Source organism: Aristolochia californica, unplaced genomic scaffold (genome assembly GCF_029961685.1).
Source record: "Aristolochia californica isolate CCGP_79_NKW_82.1479 unplaced genomic scaffold, dmAriCali1.0.hap1 SCAF_7, whole genome shotgun sequence".
NCBI lineage: Eukaryota > Viridiplantae > Streptophyta > Magnoliopsida > Piperales > Aristolochiaceae > Aristolochia > Aristolochia californica.
In genome coordinates, this window is record NW_027182268.1 from 8,491,559 (window position 1) to 8,512,552 (window position 20,994).

General features: G+C 39.2%; 1 protein-coding gene and 1 pseudogene across 1 annotated transcript; one reads left to right on the plus strand and one right to left on the minus strand.

The window, feature by feature from the left end:
- Nucleotides 1-790: 790 nt before the first annotated feature.
- Nucleotides 791-14,290, plus strand: LOC137937240 (2-hydroxy-palmitic acid dioxygenase MPO1-like; annotated as a pseudogene).
- Nucleotides 14,291-16,247: 1,957 nt separating this feature from the next.
- On the minus strand, nt 16,248-16,670 carry LOC137937241 (pentatricopeptide repeat-containing protein At5g15300-like). The gene has a single exon (XM_068782323.1). The coding sequence runs from the start codon at nt 16,668-16,670 to the stop codon at nt 16,248-16,250; it is 423 nt and encodes a 140-aa protein (XP_068638424.1).
- Nucleotides 16,671-20,994: the final 4,324 nt, after the last annotated feature.

Consider the following 20,994-nt stretch of genomic DNA (forward strand, 5'->3'; position numbering starts at 1 on the left):
CGGCCATTCTGTACACAACGAACCCTAAAAGAGTACCGTTCAACTGGAATGTTGCTTTGGGCAGAAACAGCATTATGTCTATGATGTTTTTTGAACATCATTGAAAGACTAAAATGTATTCAGGAGAACCTGAGGAACATTACCTTCATTACAACTACGGACAAAAGTTCCATCTTCAGAAAATTCAGAACGACTTTGGACCTGCCATCAATAAATTATCGAGGTTTACCAAAAAGGCATTCCCACTAAAAATTGCAGTATTTGAGCCTATCTAATACAATGCAACACAAATAGATAACAGTCGACTTCAACATGGCAAACCACCTTATTTTGGCCAAGGTTGCAAACTGATAGTGTCCCATCTCCATTGTTAAAAAAAGTGAAAATTCTTTATTTCTGATATTGAAATACATTCAGAATACGTTTACATATAAGGAAACGAAATCAAAATTACAGATCCGTTATTGTCGGATCATATGACCAGTTAATCTCGGATCATAAGATCCGTTTTGTTCAGATCTTCAACACTCCCCCTCAAGTTAGAATATATGTTAATGATACCCAACTTGCCGAGTAATGCCTCAAATTGGGATGAACTCAACACCTTAGTAAATAAGTCTGCATTTTGGTCGTTGGTTCGTATGTGGGCTGTCTTAATCATCCTTGCTTGAATATTTTCACGAACTAAGTGACAATCAATTTCGATGTGTTTGGTTCGCTCATGGAAGACCAGATTTGAAACGATGTGTAGAGCAGCTTGGTTGTCACAATACAACATGGTTGGTTGAGTATGTATGATTTTCAAGTTTTTCAAAATATTTTTCCAACTAAGGGATTGTTTGATCTCGAGAAGCATTTCGCCTGCTATGAAGCTTATCACAGCAACCCTTAAACATCTTCATCCATACCTTATTTTTCTGGCCGCTCTTCTACACAACTCTCATGCTTTTCTATTTCACGCCTCCTCTCTTTCAATTTCCTCAATTCGATTTGCTAACCTTTCAAGGCTCTGCCAGTTTAGTTTTTAATTTCGGGTTCCTATTCGCGCTGCTATATGCAAGCTTTTATGCGGCTATGGATAAGAAAGTGGGCACTTTGGCAGCTTTTACGTGCCTTCTCTACTGGGTGAGTAGCAGTTCAGTTGCAAGTCGCCTTGGATTTTCTCTTGCATGGAAGGTATGTGACATTTTTTTTGTCACATTTATGATTCTTACACTACGGATTGCTTGTGATTCTTGGAATTACTTTTAATATTTTCCCTCTTTGTTCTATGAAATATGGCTCTATTCTTGTTTTTGTCACTTTATTGTAGTCGACTTGTTGTTGTTGTTGTTGTTGTGGTTCCTTCCCCCCTTTTGGTGTTTAAGTGCAATTATATCTTTAGTGACGAATAGTTGTTGTTTTTTTAAGTGCTTCTTGTTATCGTATATTTGTATTTATGAACTATAAGGGCATTATTGTAATTTTCTATAACATATAACTTAAAAGTCTATATATGTGTATCGGGAAGAAATCAGCGGATCGAAAATGATAAATCGATCTCTGGTCATTACCTTCATTTTGGAGAAATTAATTGATATGGTATCAGAGCTGCGTTTTGAGATCATCGGCGCCATCTGAGTAATCCTTCGACACTTCGGTGCTCTCAGAGGTGAGTTATCTTCCCCCTCTTTCTCAGTTCGTCATATCTTGGATCTAGGTTCTTGGTTATCGATTTGTAGTGGATTTCAAAGGGTCTTGTGGCGTCATCTAGGTCTTGCAGTGGATTTCAGAGGCTCTGGTTTTTTGGTTGTTTTTGAGGTTCTCATTTCGAAGGCTTGGGCTCTAATTGAGAACTCAAACTTGATTACTGGAAAGAAAAAAAATACCATTTCGAAGGTGTTCTTGATAGTTTGTAGGGAGATAGAAGGCAACGCGAGGGACAAGAGAGAGTGACAGAAATGGAGGTTGCCATGGTCGTCACCTAGGACCTGAGGAGAGTGGAGACAGGCGAGGGCGTGAGCGAACCTGGATTTTTTTTTTTTTTAAGGGTTTAGGGTTTACACTACAGGAAAGGAAAAATCTATTGACATAAATCTGGGTCTCTCAGACACTGCAGGAAAGAAAAAATATTTGGTATTGACATAAAACTGGGTCTCTCGGACAATGCAGGAAAGAAAAAATCTTTGGTATTGACATAAATCTGGGTCTCTCAGACATTGCAGGAAAGAAAGAAAAAATCTTAAGTGTGTCTTACACATACTCCAGACTGTGGAATATAGCTACAATCTGTTGGCCTTGTGGTCCCCTCTATTTTCAAGCCCTATTATAGCTGCTGGCTATTGCAGTTGTTGGTCTTTTAATTGTTGGATTGAATTTTGGACTCTGTCTATAGATACGGTAGTTGCAGTTTATGTCGTGATCTTGATCCTCTTGTTCTCTATACAGCATGTTGGTACCAATACAGTTGGCTACTCTTTCACTACAGTTCCCTCAAGAATTTTTTATCATGTCATCTGATAGGTTAGATTCGTTCCCTATCCGTTTCATAGGTAAAAATTACACTGCCTAGGAATTTCAATTTCGTTTATTTGTTATGGAAAAAGAGTTATGGGGTCGTATAGATGGGATTAATCCCGCACCTCAAGAGGTCGAGGCTTTGTCCAAGTGGAAAGTCAAGGATGCTATAGTCATGATCTAGATCCTTGGCTCCGTTAAGCCTCACTTTGTTCTCAATCTGAGGCCTTATAAAAATGCGACTGACATGTGGAATTACCTCAACAAGGTTTACCATCGAGACAACACGGCTCAAAGTTTTCAATTAGAGTATGAGATGGCTAATTTCACACAAGGAAGTCTCTCCATTGAGGAATATTTTTCTGGTTTTCAAAACCTTTGGGCTGACTATGTAGACATTGTTTATGCTAATGTTCCCGTTACAGCTCTCTTTGTTGTTCAAACAGTGCATGAAACAAGCAAGAGAGGTCAATTCTTGATGAAGCTTTATTTTGATTTTGAAATTGAAAATTCTAATTCGATTAATCGTCATCCTGTCCCATCTCTAGATACTTGTTTCAGTGAACTTCTTCGTGAAAAGTAGCGTATAGTAACTCAGGTTGGCATGGAACATCAGGCTACTGTTAGTGCCCCTATTACTGTGGCTTATGCAGCACAGGGGAGGAATAAGGAAAGAGACATGCGTGTTGTTCAGTGTTTTAGTTGTAAAGCTTTTGGCCATATTGCTCAGGATTGCCCTAAGAAGTTCTATAACTACTGTAAGAAACAAGGTCATATCATCTCTGCCTGCCCCATTCGACCTAAAAGGAAGCAGGGTACTGCTTATCATGCCTTCGTTGGTGCCTCTAGTTCTACTACATTGCATACTGCCTCGCCGGTTGTTCCTATTCATGCCCCCTCCAACCTTAGCAAACCCGAACATACTCACTTCTGAGATGGTACAATAGATGATCATTTATATTTTCTTTACTTTTGGGCTCTCAGGTAATCATAAAGTTTCTTCTAACTCATGGTATTTTGCCTCCCTTTATGTTTTTCCTTCCACCATAGTCCTAGTTTTCTTTTCCTTTCCTTTGTATGCAATGTTGTTGGTTCTGGACCTAAGATGTGGCATAGACGTCTAGGCCACCCAAACTCTGATGTACTTCGTAAGTTATTTAATTCTGGTTTATTGGGACATAAAGCATGTTCTTCTTTTGATCTTTATTTTGAATGTCTATCATGCAAACTTGACAAAAGTAAAGTTCTACCTTTTCCTCATCATGCATCTCATGGCTTACAATATTTCGATATTATTCATATTGATGTTTGGGGGATTACACCTGTTGTTTCTCATGTGCATTACAAGTACTTTGGTACTTTTATTGATGACTGTAATCGCTTTACTTACTTCCTACAGGCTAAGGCTGAAGTTTTTCTAGTATTTAAGCATTTTCTTGTGCTTCTTGAGACTCAATTCTCTGTCAGCATCAAGATATTGCACTCTGATTCTGACAGTGAATACATGTCTAATGACTTTTAGGACTTTCTTCAAAGCAAATGGATCGTCTCTCAGCTTTCTTGTCCTTCGACACCACAACAAAATGGTGTTGTTGCTGAGCAAAATAATCGTCACCTTCTTGATGTGGTAAGAACCCTTTTACTTGAATCATTTGTTCCTTCTCATTTTTTGTGTGAAGCGCTTTCTACTTCGGTTCATTTGATCAATCGCTTACCTTCTCCTACATAACATCATGTTTCTCCCTTATTTAAGTTGTTTGGTCATTCTCCTTCATATTCTGATCTTCGGACATTTGGTTGTGTTTTTTTTGTGCATCTCCCTGCTCATGAACGACATATACTTACCGCTCAATCTGTTAAGTATGTTTTTCTTGGTTATGTTATATCTCAAAAGGGTTATGTTTGTTATGATCCACATGCTCGTCATATACGTGTTTCTAGGAATGTGGTTTTCTTTGAAAATCAATATTTCTTTCCTTCTTATGTTGAGTTGCCATCTGCATCTTTATCTCCTCTGCCAAGTTTTTATGATTCTCTGACAATTGTGGAAAGGTTCAAACCTGGTTTTGTGTATGGAAGACTAGTAGACATAGTCTGGTTCCACTTCCTTTGTGCCCCCTCACGATCTTGTCCTGAAACCTGCTCCTACTTCTACTCCAGCTTCCACAACTCTTTGCCGATCTACTCACCCTTCTTGGCCCCCTAATGGGTATGGTTTCTCCTCCATTGTCTCTCATGTGGCTACTTTATCCTCTATTTTCATTCCCACTTGTTAAAAACAGGCCATGGAACATGAGTGTTGGCAGAATGCAATGCAAACAAAACTTCAAGCACTTGAGGAGAATCACAGTTGGGATATTATTCCTTGCCCCCCTACAATTAAGCCTCTTGGGAGTAAATAGGTTTTCTCTATAAAACTTTATTTTGATAGCTCTTTGGATCGGTACAAAGCTCGCCTAGTAGCTTTGGGCAACAAACAGAAATAGTAGCTTTGCTCATGTTGCCAAAATGATCACAATTCAAACTATCTTAGCTATTGCTGCTTCCCAGTCGTGGCAACTATTATGAAAAAACTGATGACAATAAAGAGACAGGTAATCACACGGAACAAAATTTTACATGGTTCGGCAAATTGCCTACGTCCACAGGAGCTGCAGAGGATTTTTATTTCTTCAATCAGAGGAATCACAATACAAATGGGACCAGTATCTTTCTTTGCACCTTTTACACAACGTCGACTAGCAGAGAACCTTCTCTGCAGCGTTGACTAGCAGTGCCCGTCGGAACCGTCGACTAGCAGAGACCCTTCTTTGCAACGTCGACCAGTAGAGCCTGTCGGAACCGTCAACCAGCAGAGACCCTTCTCTGCAGCGTCGACCAGAAACACCGGCAACGGCGTAGTCCACCAGTACCGGCAATGGCGTCGTTCTTCTCAAGCCTCGCTCTCTCTGCCGAGAGCTTCTCTCTTCCGGCAAAACCCTGCTCTGCTCTGTCACGCACTCTCTGTTTTTTGTTTTTCGCTGCTGCTCATTGTTTGTCCCGATAATTAAAGAAAAACAGCATAGAGGGAAAATTTATGTTTCCTTGTGTGCAGTACACGCATTGAATATGGGAATGGGAAATGTCCTTCATGCCCCACCGTGGACCAGACTCCACATTACTCAACAATTCTCCCACTTGGAGACTGGTAGATCCACTGCATCGCCTTCTTCCTCAAACATGATATCCTCCACCTTTGCAACTCACTGTCCTTGTCTTCATGCTAGAAGACCAACTGAAGTTACGCACAACTTCTGTTTCTCAAGTGTAACACCCTTTGTCAACATATCAGCAGGGTTCTTACTTCCACAAATTTTCTCAAGTACCAACTGTCCATCATCTAACAATGATCGTATAAAATGATACCTGATCTGAATGTGTTTTGTCCTGGAATGAAGTGTTGGGTTCTTGGCAAGGAATATGGCACTCTGACTATCGTTGTAGAGAGTGCCCTTCTGATTTTTCTTGCCCAATTCCTCCAAGAAGCCCTGTAGCCAGATCATCTCCTTTGCAGCTTATGATACTGTAATGTACTCAGCTTCAGTGGTAGACAAAGAAACTGTTTTCTGTAGATTTGAACCCCATGAAACTGCAGTACCATCCAGAGTGTAAACAAACCCTGTTGTATTTTTTCTGCTATCAATATCTCCAGCTAGATCAGCATCAACATAGCCCCTCACCTCTAAGCTCTTTCCTAAGAAACACAAGCACGTATCTGAGGAACCTTTTAAGTACCTCAGAATCCACTTCACAGCTTCCCAATGTTGTTTTCTTGGGTTGCTCATGTATCTACTCACAACTCTCACTGCATGGGCAATATCCAGTCTAGTGCAAACCATAGGATACATAAGTGAACCAATGGTTGAGGCATAAGGAACCTTACTCATATAATCTAGTTCCTCCTCTGACTTAGGTGACTGATCCTTGCCGAGTCTGAAGTGACTGCCCAAGGGTGTGCCAACTGGTTTGGCCTTATCCATATTGAACCTGTTGAGTACCTTTTTCACATACTCAGCCTGCGAGAGTCTTAACATGCCTCTGACTCTTGTCTCTGACAATTCTCATACCAAGGATTTGCTTCGCAGCTCCCAAATCCTTCATTGCAAAGTGCTCTAACATCAGCTTCTTCAGATTATTGATCTCATCAATACTAGCCCCTGCCATAAGCATGTCATCCACATACAGTAACAAAATGATGTAAGAATTGTCAAAATACCTGACATAGCAACAGCGATCTACCTGACATCTGATGTAACCTGCACTGGACATAAAGCTGTCAAATTTCTTGTACCAATGTCTAGGAGCTTGCTTCAGGCCATACAAGCTCTTCTTCAGTCTGCAAACTAAACCTTCCTTTCCCTGTACTGCAAACCCCTCGGGTTGGTGCATGTAGATGTTTTCTTCAAGGTCTCCATGAAGAAAAGTTGTTTTCACATCTAACTGGTCAAGAAATAAATCTTCAGTAGCAACCATGGACAGTATTAACCAGATGGTTGTGATCTTCACCACAGGAGAGAAAATCTCAGAGTAATCAATACCCTGCTTCTTCTGAAAGCCCTTTACAAAAAGTCTAGCCTTGTACCTCTTACTGCCATCATGCTCAGTTTTCACCCGATACACCCACTTGTTGTGCAATGCCTTCTTCCCTGGAGGAAGTTCAGTCAACTCCCATGTCTGATTTTCTAACAAGGAATCCATCTCTTCCTTCATTGCCAACTCCCACTTGCTAGAATTTCATCTTGCAAGGTTTCTTCATAACTCTGTGGTTCTCCACCATCTGTCAGCAGAATATAATTCAAAATAGGTGAGAAACGCTATGGAGGCCGAATAGTCCTGACTGACCTGCGAACTGCAGCTACAGGAGTGGACGGCTCTAGATCTGACTGAGGAATAATAGGAGTGGGTGCACTGGACCCACTCTCCCCGTCACTCATATCTCTGCACTGTGGCCTCTGGTAGGTCATCCAATCTCACGAACTCGGACTCCTGAGGAGCTGCTTCAGCAACTGTACCGGACTTGTTCTTTTATACAATCTTCTCATTGAAAATCACATTCCTGCTTCTTATAATCTTCTGACCCTGATCATCCCAGAAACGATAGCCAAATGCCTCGTCTCCATAGCCAATAAAATAACATTTCTTTGACTTGGCCTCAAGTTTAATACGAGCATCAGAATCAACAAGAACATAAGAAAGACAACCAAAAAGTTTAGATGAGAAAAATTGACCTCTTTCCCACTCCAGGTCTCCTCTGGTAATCCACAATCCAACGGAACTGATGGTCCTCTGTTGATCAAGTAAACTGTAGTACTGACTGCATCTGCCCAAAAAGTAGGTGGTAATCTAGCGTGCAACCTCATGCTTCTAGCATGCTCATTGATGGTTCTATTCATACGTTCAGCAACTCCATTTTGCTGTGGTGTCCCAGGAATGGTCTTCTCCATTCTGATACCTTGAACTGCACAATATTCTTTGAACCCGCCATCAATATACTCATCGCCATTATCAGACTTCAAACATTTCAGTTTCAAGTTTGTCTTTGTTTCAACCATGACCTTCCAAATTTTGAACACATTGAATACCTCAGATTTATGCTTCAAAAAATAAACCCATACCTTCCTACTATGATCATCAATGAACATGACATAGTAACGAGAACCTCCAAGGGATGCCACTGGCGAAGGTCCCCACACATCTGTGTACACAAGGTCCAATTTTTCTTTCTTCAATGTTCTGCCACCCTTCGAAAAACTAACCTTCTTCTGTTTCCCCATAATGCAAATCTCACACATACTGAGATCAACTGATTTCAGTTCTGGTAGCTTGCCTCTGGACAACAATTCTGTCATGCCCCTCTGACTCATATAACCAAGCCTGCAATGCCATAAATCTGTTGTGCTTTCTGCAACAGTAGTAGCAATAGTATTAATCAAACCAGTAGTCGAATAGAGTGTACCGGTTTTCTTACCCCGAGCCAGTACCAATTCTCCTTTGGTGACCTTCCAGGTGTTATCTGAGAACACTACTTAATGGCCACAGTCATCAAACTGCCCAACAGAAATGGGGTTCTTCTTCAATTCAGGAATGTGCCTGACCTTTTGCAAGGTCCATTTGTTCTTGCTAGGGAGTGCAATGTCAATGTCTCCCATCCCCACCACGTTCAAGGCCTCTCCATCAGCCGGATATACCTTCCCAAAGTCACCTGCAACATAGTTTTGCATTATCACCTGATGGTAGGATGTATAGAATGAAGCCTCTGAATCCAGTATCCAGTCATCAACTGGACTATGAACTGCAAGCAATAGTGCATCTTGTACTTCTTCAGTTACTGCATTTGCACTATCATTCTCGGTTTTCTTAGGGCTTTTACAGTTTCTCTTTAAGTAGCCAGTTTTGCCACAGTTCTAGCAAGTTGCCTGCTGACCAGGCCTTGACTTACTCTTGCTCCTGTACTTTGACTTTGATTTGTTTCTGTTTGAGTTTCTGTCATGTGATCTCCCCCGAGAATCAACATTCAATGCGGAACTCAAACCCGAAGTCTCACCTGAATCCCTACTGCGTACCTACTTAGCCAAAATCAAATCACAAATATCATCATATTTCAACTTTGATTTACCGGCAGAATTACTCACAGCCATTCTCATGGTTTCCCAACTATTTGGCAATGAAGCTAACAGTATCAGTGTACGTATCTCATCATCAAATTCAATTTCAACAAGTGACAATTGATTTGTGATAGTATTAAAAACATTCAAATGTTGTGCAATAGATGTACCTTCTACCATCTTTAAATTGAATAACTTTTTCATCAAATAAACTTTGTTATTCGTTGAAGGATTTTCGTACATAGCTGACAAGACCTCTAAGAGACCCATAGTCGTCTTCACCTTACTGACATTGTGTGCAACGGATCTCGACAGGGTTAGCCGAATAATCCCCAGAACCTGTCTATCCAACTGATTTCAATCGTCTTCCTCCATTTTTCCCAATTTCTTCCCCAACAGTGGAAGATGGAGTTTCCTCCCATGGAGGTAGTCCTCTATCTGCATCCTCTAGAATCCATAGTCCTTGCCATCGAACTTCTCGATCCCCGATACCTTCACTTCGTCTCCAGCCATCATCTTCTCTCAGCCGAACCTCTGCTCTGAAACCAGTTGTTATGAAAAAAACCGATGACAATAAAGAGACAGGTAATCACACGACACAAAATTTTACGTGGTTTGGCAAATTGCCTACGTCCACGGGAGTTGCAGAGGATTTTTATTTCTTCAATCAGAGGAATCACAATACAAATGGGACCAGTATCTTTCTTTGCACCTTTTACACAGCGTCGACTAGCACCTTCTCTGCAGCGTCGACCAGTAGAGCCCGTCGAAACCTTCGACCAGCAAAGACCCTTCTCTGCAACGTCGACCAGAAACACCGGCAACGGTGTCGTCCAGCAGTACCGGCAATGGCGTCATTCCTCTCGAGCCTCGCTCTCTCTGTCGAGAGCTTCTCTCTTCCGGCAAAACCCTTCTCTGCTTTGTCACGCACTCTCTGTTTTTTGTTTTTCGTTGCTGCTCACTGTTTGTCCCGATAATTAAAGAAAAACAGCATAGAGGGAAAATTTATGTTTCCTTGTGTGTAGTACACGCATTGAATATGGGAATGGGAAATGTCCTCCATGCCCCCCCATGGACCAGACTCCACATTACTCAATAGCAACTGCATCAGGTGGATGTGAAGAACACCTTTCTTCACGGTGATCTTCAAGAAGAGATCTACATGAAGCTTCCCTGTGGTATAACTACTTCCTCTCCTCATGATGTCTGTAAGCTAAAGCATTCTCTATATGGACTCAAGCAAGCTCCCCGGGCTTGGTTTGGGAAGTTTTGCAGTACGCTTCTTACCTTCAGGTTTACAAAAAATCAGTATGATTCTTCTCTCTTCTTCCACAAGTCGGCGTCGGGTATAATCCTTATCTTGGTTTATGTAGATGATATTATCATTACTGGCACTGACTGTGGTTTGATTACTACGGTTCAGCAGTTGTTGCATGCCACTTTCCATATGAAAGATCTTGGCAAGCTCACATACTTTTTAGGACTGGAAGTACATCATCAGGTCAATGGTATTTTCTTAAACTAGCATAAGTATATTCAAGATATTATTAGCTTGGCTGGTTTGGAGGACACTTCTTCTGTTGATACTCCTATGGAGGTAAATATCAAATACAAGAAAGATGAAGGGGACCTTCTAGATGACCCTACTCTCTATCGACGCATAGTTGGGAGTCTCATCTACTTGACCACTACTCACCTTGATATCTCCAATGCCGTTCATCAGGTCAGTTAGTTTATGTCCTCTCCTCGTCATCTCCATATTGTTGCAGTTCGACGCATCACCCGCTATCTTCAAGGTTCTCATGAGGGTTATTCTTTCCTACAAGCTCCTCTCTTCAACTTATTGTTTATAGTGAAGCTGATTGGGCTGGGTGTCCGGACACACATCGATCTACTACGGGTTGGTGTATGTTTTTAGGTGATGCCTTAATTTCTTGGAGATGTAAAAAACAAGATCATGTTTCTAAATCCTCTAATGAGGCCGAGTATCGTGCCATGTCTACCGCTTGTTTTGAGATGGTATGGCTACGCGGTCTTCTTTAGGAGCTTGAGCTCCCTCAGACTACTTCTACCCCTCTTCAAAATGATAACATTAGTGTTATTCAGATTGCCACCAACTAAGGGTGGCATCGAGCCGAGTCGAGCCCCAACCTGCCTATGTTCAAGCCGACTGCCTATATTCGAGCCGAACTTGATTTAAATATTTCGAACTCGAGCCGAACATAGGCTCGAGCCTAAAATTGTTATCGAGCTTGAGCCTAATAATTTTAACCGAGTTCAAGCCGATCTCGAGAACTTCAACATTCATTTAAAACTTTTCAAAAAATACAAGTCTCGAGTTCGTGCTCCAACATACATTTAAAAGTTTTCAAAAAATACATATCAAATAAATTGTATATAAAATTATGCATACATTTTACATAAAATTGGGAATGACCTCTACTTAAAATTGGGCATAAGGGTGGCATCGAATCTAGCTGAGTCTAAACCTTGTCCAAGCTGAGCTTGATTTAAATATTTTGAACTCGAGCTCGGCCGACCCTAGCTTAGAACCTAAAATTTTAATCAAACTCGAGCCTAATAATTTTAACCGAGTTCGAGCTCGAGCTCTAGCTGAGTTCGAGATTAACCTACATTTTATACTCTATATAAAATATATGTCAAATAAATTATATATAAAATTATGCATACATTTTAAAAAAAGAATGATAGGAGAGGTTCAGGATTGAATTTCAATAATGGATTAGAACGCACCAATATTAATCTTTTTTACTCCAAATGTTATCTAACTTATTTTGTAATTTTTGAATCTTACCATAAATTTACTATGGCCTCCTTAGTGCCCCTAGTTGAAAATCTATATTCTAGGAAAAACTAGAAATGTTTTTCCTATGATACATATTTCCAAACAACAAAACCTTTAAATAAAATCCTATTACTATTAGTGACTTATTAGAAAATTACAAGAAATATTTTAAAATTTTCTTAGGATAGTTAAATGGACTTCTTATTGCCTCTTTTAGGGAAATAAATAAAAATTAATAATCAATCTAATATATTACTATACTTATTAATAAATTTTTTATCAAATAAAATGTCAAACACAAAATTGTTATGAAAATTGCCTCATGCTAAAAGTATTACAGCATTAACTGTCAAATACTTATTCAAAGATTTTCTACACAGTTTTCTAGCCCATCTTGGCAGGAAAATCTTACTTAAAAAGCTATATATTTTTTAATAAGAATTTTCAATTAGAAAAATGTTTACAAAAAACATGAGACACTAATAGTCCCTAGAAACTTATTTCTACTAAAATTTATATTCAATTTCACTTAGTGCCCCTTGTTTCGGTCGAGCTCGGTTCAAGATTCAGGTATACCGAATCAAACCGAGCCGGAATCAAGTCTAGCTCGAGCCGCTCGCGAGCCGGCTCGGTTCGAAGGCACCACTACCACCAACCCTGTTTTCCATGAACGCACCAAGCACATTGAGGTTGATTATCATTCTATCTGAGATACATTGGATAGTTAGGTGATATCCCTTCCTAACATTTCTTTGGATTTCCAAGTGGCCGCTGTCTTCACCAAAGCAATGACCCAGCAGCGGCATCAATTTTTGGTTGGTAAATTGTTGTTGGTTGACTTACCAACATCAATTTGAGGGAGAATATTATCGTATATTTGTATTTATGAACTATAAGGGTATTATTATAATTTTTTGTAACATATAATTTAAGTGTCTAAATGATGTTGTGGATCATATAGTGTTCTAAATTTCTTTTCGTGAATATGCATCATTACCTCAGACAAGATCTCAATTGACATCTGGGAGCAGAACTCTATGCTTTCTGGAGGATTAAGTCCAGGATCTGGCCATTCCTCCTAGTCTTAGTGATAGACCTACTCTTGAGGTGATTATATCCTGAGTGGTCTCCACATATAGTAGAATTGGACGGTGGATTGAAATGCTTAACTGAGGTCAGAAACTCAGTGATTGATTGAGGGAACACTAGGTCTCCTAAAAATATGCCACCTTGAGTTCCACTGAGTTCTTTATTGAGTATGTTACTGTGATGTATTATTCAAGTGACATGCACTGTTTAGTAATGGGCTACATTGAGCCTCCATAACAATAAGAGTTGCTCAACTGCACCCTCTCTTTCATGAAGGGTATTAGGCATGGGAAGAATTTAAAAATTGATGAAGACACTAGGAGTAATCATGGCAAGCACGCAGTTAAAGCAGGGCTAGTGGAAAGCAGAAAATAATGAACTTCAAGCATTCCCTCACTGTGTTTTTGTTTTACAGTGAAATTGCGTGGATTAATTAACAGAAACAATGTCCTTTATTATTTCCTGAATTAAAAACCACGTAAGTTCTCAGCAGGACTACATTCATTTGTACAGGTTATGCTGTTATAATTCCTAAGCTTTTCTATGTGCAGTCAGGCAGATCTTTGCTTTTGAAGCTTTTCCTGATACTATCATTGCAATTTCTAATTCAGTAGAAATTATTCATAGAAGATGAAGTGTACTTCTTCATAGTCAACTGTAAAATTCCTGTAAATAGTGACCTTTAAAGCTAGTGGCCCCATGCCAACATTCTCAATAACTGGCTTTTTCATTAACAAAAAATTAAATCAATTTTTGCATAGGAGGCAAAGAGGAAAAAATCGGCTACTTCAATTCATAGACTTTGATATTCTTTAATAAATATGCACATGCAAGTCATATTGGTAGCACAAGTGTTCTGCTGGACCTGGCAGTTCATCGGTCATGGAGTCTTTGAGGTAATACTGAATTTGTATTACTAAACCATTTAATAACTATTTTAGGGTCCGTGCGGTCATGATGGCTGGTAACTTATTTACTCATTTGCAGAAAACAGCCTCAGCTCTTCTTGACAACATCTCTCAAGCATTTCTAATGGCTCTTTTCTTTGTCTTGCTCGAGGTACTCACTTAACCTGTTCAAATTTATAATCATGAACAGGGATTGAAAATGTTTATGCATGTGAACTATTGTACTTCAGGTTCTTCAGAAGGTGTTTGCATATGAGCAATACCCAGGCTTTCATGCCAATGTACTCACAAAGATTGCTGAAAATCGCAAGAAATGGGAAGCTAATAAACAGAAGAAACATACTTGATCTTTTATGACCTTACCACAGATTTCTCTTGTTGCATCTAGTTGTGAGGGTTGTTGTAATGGCTACTCAAAAATTGTGAAGGCTTCCTTGCTAGTTATCTATCCCCTGTAATTGGAACTATCTTCATATGCAAACACTTCATGATTGAAATCAATCTTCATATGCAGACTTACTCTGCTGGATGTTTGTTTCTGCAATAAAGTTGTTCTAACGAATGCAAGATATCAGCAAAATGAACAAGATATTAAACAACTAGTGAAGTGAATGTGTTTTTTGACAATTTTAAAGATGCAACAGATTTGAGTGAGACCTGCATCACTGATGAACATTTGTTGTTTCAATTTCATGGTGATCTTACTGAACTGTCAAATAAACTTCAGCTCTCAAATGCACCAGAACAATACTACAAGCTCTCAACCTGATCGACCTAGAAATGTCCATCACCTTAAGCAGAAGTAGAAAACAAATGTATTGAGTAACATTGCATTCTGCAACAGAGATGAGTCCATGTGCAAGTGTCAGCATTTCTGGATGAACTTATATAACAAATTGTAAATGAATCTTCACTGGCAGGCTTAGTTACATGGTCAGACAAGCCCACAGTTTCCTAGTGGCTTCTGAACTCCCATATCTTTCATGGTATTCATGACATCCCACATCTCTGTCGTCCACAAGCTTCTCGTGCCATTGTAGTATCCAGTGGCTATAAGCAGTTAAAAGTCCAAGTAAACGCCTTTGGCCTCCCAAATTTTTCTGGCATCTGATGAAGAGCTTTATTGTTTCCTCTGCAGGCTATCCATTATACTCTGCTTCTTTAAACCAAATATTTGTTTAACTTCTTCTTGTGCTCCGCATTTTTGCACATGTTTAGCCACCCCAGACAAAAAAATTGCACCCAACTCCAAAATTCAGAGCACCCAACTTATAGCAGACTGGTAGAACAACCACCAATGAGGCTCCCTTCAGCTCCATGCCACTTCTTTGTGTCCTTAAAATAGTGTCAATGCACCTTTGAACTGCCCAGGATAAGCGCTCTTTGGACAAAGATATGAGATTCAAATCCATGTTGCAGAGAACTGCAACAGGTTCTTTGTGCAAATTAATCCATGTTAAGTATTCCCTTGTGAGCATGCTCTTATAACATCTTTCGTTTTATTAATACATCTTCTCCAAAAAAAAAAAAAAAAAAATGCTCTTATACACATGTTGATATCATCTGGTCTATGAGCTCTCAGAAATCCTCTTATCATCCCTCTATGTATGTGATGTCTTTAAAGGCCAACAGAGCATAATTCATGGCTCCACTTACTGATGCTACACAAAAGGTGATTGCATTGACCATCGCAAAAACATTTTGATTGAATCCAGCTTTTGCAATTTCTGCATGCAATTCTGTCATGCCCTCCACATTCGTAGAGAGAGGAGCTTTTGTGCTCTAAAACCTAGAGGGAACAGAACATAAAACCAATAAAATTTGAAAGCTCCAGGAATGGTTAGACCATCTGAAAGATAAACCAAGGCATTTACGAAAGGTTGAGTAACAACGTGCAAGTCTTTAAGTACAATGGCTTCATATGAAAACCAGCTAAAATCAGAGCAGCATCTGAAACAATGGATTGATCCATGTCACAACTCATTTTCTGGCTGAATAAAGTTGTTCCTCAATTTCAAGTTGGAATCTCAGCCGAACAAGAAATGCATCAGCCATTTATTATCTGCTTCTATCAGGCTCAAACCTGCCTCTTTACTAACCCCTCTATCATCTATTAACTTCCTCACCTTTTCTGCACCACCCATTTCATCCATTTATGCATTGCATTTGAAAGCACGATATAATCCCCCCTTTGATCTGGCTACATCTCTAGAGTCTTCTATTTGCTTTATCTGCCAACTTCAAATTCCCATGGAGACGACAAGCTCCTAACAGGGCCCTCCAGATAATTCTTGGGTTCAATTCTCATGCTCTTATGAACTCAAAAGCTTCTTTCAGTAGTCCTGCTCGCCCAAGCATGTCTACCATACAGCGGTAATGCTTAATACTAGCCTCAATGACATACATCTCTCTCATAAGATTAAAGTAACGATGGCCCTCATGAAGCATCCCAGCATGACTACTCATCCGCAGGTTCACCAGGCCTGCTGCATTTCTTCGTACAGCTCCAGCGTATGAGCCACACAACACGTAACCAGCAATCACAGCGTTCCACGAGACCACGTCCCTCTCAGGAAGTAAATTAAACAGCTTCCGCGCTTTCTCCATTTGTCCTTGCTTAGCATATACGCTGATCATGACATTCCAAGAAACCAAGTCCTTCGCCGGCATCTCATCAAACAACTTGAGTGCAACTTCCAAGTCACCTCGCCGTGCATAACCAGCCATTAGTGCGCATCAAGCAACTACTTCACGAATTGGGGCTTCTCGAAAGAGTCTGCTTGCAACATTCATGTTACCGCAATTGGCGTGCAGGTTTATCAGACTATTTCTAGCGAAAAATTCCGTATCAAAGCCGTATTTCATAACCTTCGCAAAGGAGCTGCGCACCCATGGAGACCAAAGACAGCTTGGTGCAAGCCTTAAGCAGAAAAGAGAACGTAAAACTTATCAGGCTTGTTGCTTTTCCCCCATTTGGGTGTAAAGAAAAATCGTTTTGTCCTCTACGAAGAGCCGGTGCGCTTATTTTATGGAGCCTGAGACAGTTACGGCGGTAGCGTATATGAGCTCCATAAACAAGCATGTATCATATAAAATCGGAGAGGAGAAGAGAAACGAACCTAATAAAGACAAGAAATACCTTTCATTAATATACCAACCGTAAAATAACATCTAACCACTCCTCTAACCCTCTTAACTCCATATATCTGAAAACTAACTAGCTAAAAATTTGATCCCACTTGCAAACTTCACTAAACTACAACTCCTAATAGATTTCAACAATCCCTCCCTTAAAGTGAAAGTTTGCTAGCATTCAGTTTAATAATGACCGTATAGTGTGCAAATTCCAAGCAACTTCCTTAGCTTTTGAAATGCAAACAACTTGAGGGAGTTGGTAAAAACATCAACAACTTGATTTTCACTTTTGCATATCAATTGTTCCTTAGGAAGTAAAATTTCACATCTATATGCTTACTTATTCCATGTCGAACAAGATTTTTAGAGAGTTTGATTGTTGAGCTGCTATCACAGGAGATTGTTGTTGCTCCATGTTGCTTGAAGTTTAGCTCTTCAAGAATTTTCTTCAACCAAATAGCTTGACAAACACATAAAGTTGAAGCAACAAATTCAGCTTCAATGAAGTGATGATTGGCTACTTCTTTGATGACCATGAAGCAGCATGTAACAACCCTGGAACCAAGCATAAAGACATATCCCGATGTACTCTTCTGATCATCTATATCTCCTGCATAATCACTACCAATAAAGCGAATCAAATCTCATTTTTCTCCCTTCTTGTAGAGCAAACCAAAATCGATGGTTCCTTTTAAGTAGCCAATCAAATCAATGGTTCCTTTTTAAGCGAATCAAATCTGATTTTTCTCCCTTCTAGATGTTGTCATTGGATGTTCAGTACAGGAATAATGGCCAGCACATCCCCCTGTAGAGGTAGATTAAATGGGTACATTGACTTAGTGGACACATCCCTTGGGACTAAGGAGATATGTCTCTCTTGAGGGGATGTATCCCTCCTGAGAGGATGTGTCCTTATGAAAAGTCATTAGTGCACCCTTTGAAAATCTATATAAACCTCCATGGTATTACAAGTGAGGCTAAGGCTATTTGCACACCCAGTCTGGCTGAACGGGAGCAAGCTTATCACTTGTAAACGAAGTATAAAAGATTATCTTGTGCACTTCAAGTTCTGTTTATATTCTTCAAGATGAAAGGTACGCTCTCTTTATTCTTCTTATTTCAATTCTATGATATATGTATGGTTTTCATGATAATGGAATTATGTAGGATTTAATATCTATTTTCTATGATGTTTATATTATTATTAGACATCAAGTCTAACAAATACAAGTGAATAATGCATCTGCTGGTATCATAGAGATAGATTATAGGTTTCTATATTTTTCCATAATTTTTTTGGATTTTTTGGCTATTTATTAGTGAATGAAAATAAGTCTAATCTAGGTTTATTGGGTTCTGGCGCCGCAGGCGGGCCTGCTGTGTGCAGGCTACTGCTGCGCGGGCTACTGTGCGGGGGCCTGCTGTGTGCAGGCTATTGTGCGCGGGCCTGCTGCGCGGGCTACTGTGCGCGGGCCTACTGTGCGCGGGCTACTGGCCACGGGCCTGCTGGTGCAGGCTTGTGCGGTCCGGGTCGGTGATGACCCAGAACCATGAGCCAAACCATGTTTTTACTAATATAATGAACCAGAATGTGTTTTAAGGGTTTATTATTACCCAGAATTGTATTTTGAATAGGATTTCCATGTTATTTGGCTATTTGAAGTATTTATAATTAGTTTTATTGCATGCCTTGTTATATATTTATGTATTTGTATGTGAAAATTAACTTAATTATATAATTTGCAAAATCCCCAAAGGGTAATGCATTTTGTATAAATTAAATTAATTTTATGTGTGTTTATTTTGAGTATAATTTGTTTTATGAGTTATATTAATTTTATTATATGATTAGCAAAATCCCCAAAGGGTAATGCGAATTGTATAATTAGATTAGTATGTTGTAAATTAATTCATATGAATCCCCAAAGGGTAAGTATGAATTAATTTATTTGTTTGTTTGTTGGTTTGTGATTGTTGGTTGTTTATCATGTGTGGAATGATTTGCCTAGTAACTCTCATGAATCCCCAAAGGGTAAATGGGAGTACTAGATGGTTGAAATAATTCTATAATTATGTATGTTCTCCCAAATATTGAAATATTTTCTGGATGACAGGAATATCCAGTAGTGGACATAATTTTGCTGAGTCCCTAAAGAAAAATGTACTTGATGGGACTAATTATGTGAATTGGTCACAACGGGTTGACTTAATGCTTCGAGGCTATAGGTTTGATAAGATTATCAAAGTGGATACTCCTCCTCAAAGACCTTCCCGAATAAACTACCCTGATAATCTGAAACAGTATAAGAAGGACCTTAGAAAATTCAAGGAATGGGATAATGCTAATGAAATTTCTAGGTCACATATTCTTGGGGCTCTAAGTGAGACTCTCTTAATGACTTATTTTCATGTCCCCACTACAAAAGAGATTCTCGACCAGATTGAGGCTAAATATGGTAAAAAGTCGTCTACTCACATCAATAACTTATGGCAAAAGTTCACTCGTGCCAAATGGGAAGAAAATGCTGATGTGAGAAAACATGTAAATGACATGCTTGCCATGGCAAATGAGTTACAATATCATGGTAGACCAATGGATGAAGAAACTAAAGTGGTCACCATTATCAACTCTTTACCCAAATCTCTCAAATATATTCAAGACTTTTATTCTTTGTCCAAGACAAAGTGGACTATATTTGATTTGGTTAATATGATCGACCACCAGTTCGAAAGACTCAATCCAAGTATTGAGTTAGATAAACCTTCACCTAGTGCTAACGTAGTTTTGAAGCCGAAGAAAAAGAATTTTAAGAAGAAGGGAAAAAACTTTCAATTTCAAAACTTCAAGGACAAAAAGGTCAATCAACAAAGGGTTGAAGTACATGCAAATCAACGTGTTTGCTTCTTTTGTAATAAGCCAGGACATATAAAGAAGTATTGTAGGGCTTTGAAAACCATGCAAGAAGGGCAACAGGAGAACACCAGTGAGTCCTTATCTCTTGAAACTTGTACTATTTATATCAATCCTTTTAGTTGGTGGGCTGATTCTGGTGCAACTGTTCATGTATCGAATGAGTTGCAGGGTTTCAAGGAGCTAAGAAAGATTGAGGACAAAACAAGCTTTATTTACATGGGAAATGATGAAAAGGCCATTGTGGAAGGCGTGGGAACTTACTGGCTAAAGCTTGTTGATAATAAGTTTTTGATTTAGAAGATTGTCTTTATGCTCCTTCTATGAGAAGAAGTCTATTATCTGTATCTTGTCTTGAGAAACTTGGATTTACATTTTACTTTGGAAATGGAAAGTTTCTTATGTTACAAGATGATAAAGTTATTTTGAGAGGTTTTCGAAATTCTGGTCTATATCAATTGCAACTTAGTGGAAATATGGTGTTCAATGTTTCTACTTCTTTGGATATTAAAGAAAATGAATTGTATTTGTGGCATTTACGACTAGGGCATATAAACAAGGATAGAATTACAAGACTTGTGACACAAGGATTATTTAAAAATCTTTCACATAATGATTTTCCTATTTGTGAGTGTTGTATATATGGGAAAATGACAAAGATACCCTTTCCATCCAAAGGCTCAAGAAGTTCTCATGTTTTGGATATTATTCATTCTGATATATGTGGACCTATGAATGTGAATACTCGTAATGGTCATTCGTATTTTATCACATTTATAGATGATTTCTCAAGATATGGAAGAGTATATTTACTGCATAGAAAAAATGAGGCCTTAGATTATTTCAAAACCTTCAAATTGGAGGTAGAAAATGCCACAGGAAAGAAGATCAAAACATTGCACACCGACAGAGGTGGAGAGTATCGTTCGGAGTTATTCTCTGAATTTTGCAAGTCAAACGGGATTATCCATATGTTTAGCATGCCTTATACACCTGAACAGAATG

Bases quoted from the DNA above. Each gene is read 5' to 3' on its own strand.
- LOC137937241 (XM_068782323.1), bottom strand. From the start codon at position 16,670: ATGGCTGGTTATGCACGGCGAGGTGACTTGGAAGTTGCACTCAAGTTG.